The 6,197-nt window shown below is 43.2% G+C and overlaps 1 protein-coding gene across 1 annotated transcript; it reads right to left on the reverse strand.

The window, feature by feature from the left end:
- Positions 1-453: 453 nt before the first annotated feature.
- On the reverse strand, positions 454-3,588 carry LOC115667352 (FCS-Like Zinc finger 8-like). Its single transcript, XM_056319248.1, has 3 exons — positions 2,500-3,588; positions 1,463-2,396; positions 454-875 (listed from the first exon to the last, which is right to left on the reverse strand). Exons 2-3 carry the CDS (start codon positions 2,329-2,331, stop codon positions 776-778), a joined length of 969 nt encoding a protein of 322 aa, XP_056175223.1. The 5' UTR covers positions 2,332-2,396; positions 2,500-3,588; the 3' UTR covers positions 454-775.
- Between the last annotated feature and the right edge of the window lie 2,609 nt (positions 3,589-6,197).

A 6,197-nucleotide genomic window follows, 5' to 3' on the forward strand; every position in this document is an offset into this window, starting at 1 on the left:
TGTACAGCATCACAATATGGTGACGGACTTAAAACATATTTTACCAAATGGTGGGGTTTTCAATACGGGAGTACCTGAGAAAATTGAAAAGAAATAGCCCCTCAAGATTCCAACCATATAATAATACTAATAATACAACAAACAATCATTCGTGCATCAATGAGCTACCATCAAGATCATCCAACTTGCATTAGACTAATACTAAATTGATGGAAGGGGACAAAAACTTGTCAAAGTGGGGTATGATCAGAGGTGGATCACAGCCTCACAGGCAAGGAAAAAGAACTGCAAGATTCTGCGTCAAATGGTGTAATCTGTCCTTATGTGCCCAGAAGATGATTTGCAGCAATAAATTATTCTGGGGGAAGATAATGGGGAAAATTTCAGTCACCCTATCATCATTATGAGCACCACTATGCAAACAAGAAAAGCGTTTTGGACCAAAGCACCAGATTAGCAATCTCCTAAATCATCACTTCATTGAAATCAATTGTACAAGAAAAATCATGAGTAGAGAAAAATGGGAAATGAAAGCAAAAAAGATTGCTAAGAGAAGCAGCAGTAGCAGAAACAGCCCCGAAGGCTAGAATATCAAGCATCAACCCATTCAATACAATAGAAAGTTCAGTCTATCTCTCTCTCTCTCTCTCTCTCTCTCTCTCTCTCTCTCTCTCTCTCTCTGCCTCTAAAGATTATGTTAAGAATGATTAATCTATCCTTGTGAAGCTGGTTTCTTCTAGGCTCTGTTTTGAAGCAAGGTGATTATCACTCAATATCAAGAAAAGCCATATTCATCTGGTTCTGATTTTCCCATCCCCTCTTCCAAGAGAATCTCCTGGTACCGGCACTCTCCACTACAGAAAGCTTTCTCTCCCCTGAAAATGGTGAAAATGCAAATCTCTATGAGCTAAAAGATTCGGAGATAAATGGTGCAAACGAATTGATATGCCTTTTTTTGGTTCATCGAATCACTCTATACAAATAATTGTGACCAGAATGAGGTACCAGAGCAAAGTGATATGAAATCCTAGGTATTGAGCAAACCATCTTATGATAATAATAAAAAAACAATAAAATAGAGCTAGAATCACAACATGAACTTGTATCTATTGATCCATTTTCCTACCAGAGGTGAATCTAATAGAACTGCAGTGATCAAAGTTGCAATTGAAAGTCTCAGCTTCTTCTTGTATGACAGGATTAGGGAAAATTCAAATTCATGTGGCAGGAAACTTTATTTTCTTATTAAAAAGGTTTCAGAATCACAAGAATTTTCAATTATAGAAGCTACATGAAGTAAACTTGGTTACCATATTTGGAAAGGGATTCTCAGTTGCACGTGCTCTCTTTCCACATTCATCCCAAAAGTGTCCAAAAAGTGCTCAAATTCAATAGATCACACTCAAAAATCACTCAAAATGATGCCCCAACAAAATTGCAGAACTTGAAAGTTTGAACTAACCTGTACATATAAATGTCACTTCCCTGCCCAAGATTCTTCTTGCAGGTGCAACAGAAGCTAAGAAAACTCTGTGACAAAGAACCACTACTCTGCTCATCACTCAAAAATCCATTCTCCTTCAAATCAGAGGCATCCCCAAAAACACCACAGCGGCTCTCGACAATGCAATCGTCGAATATATGCGTTGTCTTCGGGTTCGGGCCATGGGAGATCACGCAAGTGTAGTCCTCCGACAGCTCCATCTCACTGGCACTCAAAATCTGGGGCGAGCCGGGCACACCCAGGCCACGCGAATTGGAGGATGACCCGGAACGGGATTTCGTATCTGGGGACCGCGAAATGCGTGGTGATGCAAAACCAAGCTGGGAATTCCTCGATTTGATCCCAAAATTGGGTGGAGACCTTGGGCTCGCCGACTCGGGGTTGGGAGGGACAGAGAATGGCAGGGAAGGGACTTGGATCTTGAGCTTCGATCCGAAGATGACGACAGGCCGGGCCTCGGGTTTAGGCTGCTTCGGGTCAAAGCTCTCGTCTTTCAGAGCATCAACAATGCCTAGGCCAATTCCTACTGATTCTATCTTCTTCTTTTCCCAGTAAGAGCGCTTGTGCTCTGTGTCTGTGTTTCGGGGTGAAGAAGACGAAGTGCTGGTGTTATCAGACCAGAAGGAGTTTCTGATGGTCGAGAATGAGAATGGTTTGCTGTCAAGAATTGAAGTAGGACTAATCGCAGTGTCGGTTTCAGAGAACCCCTTCACAGTGAAGCTAGTGAAGCTAGTGAATAGCCTTGGCAAGCTGAAAAAAGATGATCCGGTGACTTTCTTGTAATTATTTCTGGGAGATGGTAAAGAGAAAGAACTAAGTTCCGCCATTAAAGAAGCTTCTCTTTGAGAAAAATCTGTTCTCTCTGTGTATACGGCCCCAACAACAGATCAATCTGCAAAGATGAAACACCAAGAAACAAAGACCCTCACATAATTATAAATGAAAAAGAAGGATTGAAAAAAGATATTTGGCGAGAGAGAGAGAGAGAGAGAGACCTGAAAAGATTTGTAGATTTCAGGCAAGAACAGCCGTGAATTCAAATGGGCACAAGCAGGATCGCCTTTATGCTCCACCAAATTGCAGACAGTTCGTGGCTTTTACTTCTTTTTCAAGTTTAGTGTCAGAGAATGAAGGACGAGAGGGGGGTTATCAATAGTACAGTCAAAGAGGCCATTCTTTGAGCACCAGAGAATCAAGAAAATTACGCAGAGGAAGAGCCCATGAAGTTGAAGTTCCTCTCTCTCTCTCTCTCTCTCTGCTAGATTTCTCCTACCTCCATCTCCAGAAACAGAGCAAACCCAAGAGAAACGGAAGCTCAAAGGCTCGACTTTTTCGCCGGTTTTCTCGCTCTATCTCCTCTTCCCCCCCAAGTGTTCTAGCTCAGGTTTCTCATGAAAGAAGAAGAATCCAACTGATCTCAGAAGGGACATGCAGAGAGAGGCCCTCAGGAGGCCATCATCAATTATCAGGACAGCAGAACCAAAGAAAGCTTTGTATTTTAGCTCCGCCTCTGGTTCAGCCTCTTACGTTTCCCCTCTTTGTTACGTTTTCGTCGTTTCTCGCCCCCTCCCCCCCTCTCTCTCTCTCTCTTGTGGCAAAAATATTTCTATTCCGGTAAGGAGAATGGTTTCTCTATCATCACAAAGTTTCGAAAGCCTCTAGATGCAGACAAACCACTCTCCAATCAAGAATTAATGCAGCCCAAAATGGCTAATGAACCAGCCTCTCTCTCTCTCTCTCTCTCTCACCCACACACACACACACACACACACACACACAAACACAAACACACACAGAATCTTCTTCCTTTCTTTGCCCTGTTTTTCAACACTCTAGTGGGATACTTGCAGAAGACCCTCTTGCTCTCTCTCTCTCTCTATCTACTGGGGGCAGTGTCTGTTCTACTTCATCCCAAGACCCAAGGGGCCACGGCTGGAGGAGGAATTGCTGCAGAGAAAGCGAGGTGGTGTGGGGGAGAGGAGGGGAGGAGGAGGAGGAGGAGGAGGGAGAGCGGCTCGGGGATGGGATATCTGGTGCTGGTGCTGAGAGGCGGATATTATAAACTACTCCGCGTGCATGGGAATCAGTGGGCATCTGATCGAAACCGCTCTCTCTCTCTCTTCTCTCTCTTTCTCTCTCTCTCTCTAAAAATGGCAGTTCTGTTCACGTCGTTGTCTTACCAAGACGAAACAAGAAAACGAGGAGCTTCTGTGGGAGCAGACGGGCGATGGCTAATAATGCCCACAAACATCTTGACGTGACAAATTTTTGTATTTCCATTTGCATAATTAAATAGGATAATAAAACAAACGGTTCTTAAATTTTGACTTAAGGTACAATATAACCCATGAAATTTTAATTTGTTAAGTTTGGTCCCCGAACTTTTTGGTACGTGTTCAATTTAATCCTTAAACTATATGAAAATTTTTAATATGGTACTTCCATTCATTTAAATTTAGGGACAATATTGAATATTTTCATGAAGTACGGGAACTAAATTGACTTTTTGTACTACATTGCACATTAGATGAAAGTTCAGGGATAATTTGTGTCGTTTTCCCTGTGTAAATTACAGGTTTGATAATATCTACTTTCAAATTATAATGTCCTCAAATTGAGCAAGACAAATTTTGTACAAGTATGGCATCACATCTTATAATTGTTCACCAAAACCGACACTATATAAATGAAGCCGACTTTCAAACTTTATTATCTGCCCTCTATATTACTCTCGTATCCTTTTATATAAAATTAAGTCCGACTTAGCGAAGTAATCGAGCGGCGATGGTTTTTTTTTACCATCCTATGACGGATAACCCATAATAATCTTTAAGAATGATTGAGACTTGAGGGAGCAAAAGATACGGCAGGAATGCTTTCCTTCCCCACTTGCTGCGAGTGTTAAAAACAGAGCAGGATGCATTGATCAACGAAACATACGATCAATTACATTGAAAAGAAAACAATCGACCACGTCAATTCGGAAAACTCAGCATTCATACGACGCGTCCATCGAAAGAAAGTGCCCAATGATAGGAAGACGGGGAGAGGGAAAGTTTACTCCAACAAGGGCGCATCTGATCATGATTAGTGGGAAGAGATAACCGACTGGGGCTACCCTGTAATCGTCGGTCCACGTGCATCACGATATGTTCGTTTGGGTCTCGACTGCTCGGTCCGTCCACCCGCCACGGTAATTCCGCCGGCGTGCCGGGAGGAGCCCCGGGGAAGCATGTCCGCACGAGATGACAGAGATCGAAGACGGGAACGAGGGAGGGATCCCGGTCGCGTCGTGACTGAAAAAGCTTTTGGTGGCTTTGGATACACAGACGAAAGTGATCTTGCGAAAGAGGATGGAAACGTGTTCCGAAGGCACGAAATGAAACGCAGAACTATAACAAAAAGAAAAAAGACGCACGGGGCCTCTGACAAGATTTGCAGTCCCCCCCGTACAACAACCGGTGCGCCGATCGGTCGCCACAGGCTTTCTGAGCCCCGTGCGAAACGCCCGAGCCTAGCCGCCGCTGCCCCGGAGCAGGGCTCGGCTCGGCTCGGCTCGGCTGGGGGGGCGATGATCAGGTGAGCGATGGTCCGCGGGAAGAGCAAGGGAGGGAGGGCGATGATTGGAAGCCGCGGGGGTGTTGGGTGTGGGGCCCACCGGCTTCGTACCGGAAAGCGAAGCGGGAAGTGGGTGGGGAGGAGGGGATCACGGACGGACCATCCTCTTATGCTGCGCCCCCAACGACTCCCTCTGGCAACTTCCTCCACGTCATCACAACACACCCCAAATTGCATCCCATCAAATACTTAAAAAATGAAAAAAGAAAAGTACTAACCCCTACGCTATACGCAATTTAATATATATTATGATAAAAAAAAAGTCATGCGATTTTTTTTATGAGTGAAATAAGTACAAGTTGGACAGAAAAGGTGAAATGCATAAAGGGTGGATCTATTAGTTTAATCCAAAAATTGGAAATACCCAAAATCAGGATTTTCGTACTTGATAAATGATAAACCGAGGTCGGTGTTTTTGGTAAGTGGTTATTTCTTTTCATCGGGAAAATGGAAAAAAAAAAGATAGCGGAATGGTTGTACGCCATGTGATTCAATATTGTTAGGTACTTCGACAGTACTGATCTAACGTATTTTGACTCTGAGATGAAGACGTGCAATGTAATTTATATATCACAACCTCGATACACTCGGAGACTTAGATGCAGAGAGAGAGAGAGAGAGAGAGAGAGAGAGAGAGAGAGAGAGAGAGAGAGAGAGAGAGAGAGAGAGAGAGAGAGAGATGTACCCGATGTACCCGAATGTCACGATCCGAATATATTAAGGGTGAAGTTCGACGATCCGAATATATTAAGGGTGAAGTTCGTAACTTCTTGGCCTTTGTACGCACACCTAACTGGTCCTGGGACATTTTATTTTATTTTTTGTGAAAAAAAAGCATTATTCTTATTTCTTTTGTTTTGGCGTAATTATTGTATCAATCATAATGGAGCGTCTCATTCTCCCAAACTGAACAATGTTTGAAAAACTCTTCAGTTCCCTACTCCCATCCTTTGTATTCTTATTTTCTCTTGTACTATTGTTACTGGTAAATTGTTTTAGTAAACTATCATTGAAGTATATCGTATTCACGAGGGTCGTGTACTAAAATCTCGATAGTTAGCTCTCGGGCATTTTG

Source organism: Syzygium oleosum, unplaced genomic scaffold, assembly GCF_021117445.2.
Source record: "Syzygium oleosum isolate NSW1041296 unplaced genomic scaffold, Sole_v2.1 Sole_v2.17, whole genome shotgun sequence".
Classification (NCBI taxonomy): Eukaryota; Viridiplantae; Streptophyta; class Magnoliopsida; order Myrtales; family Myrtaceae; genus Syzygium; species Syzygium oleosum.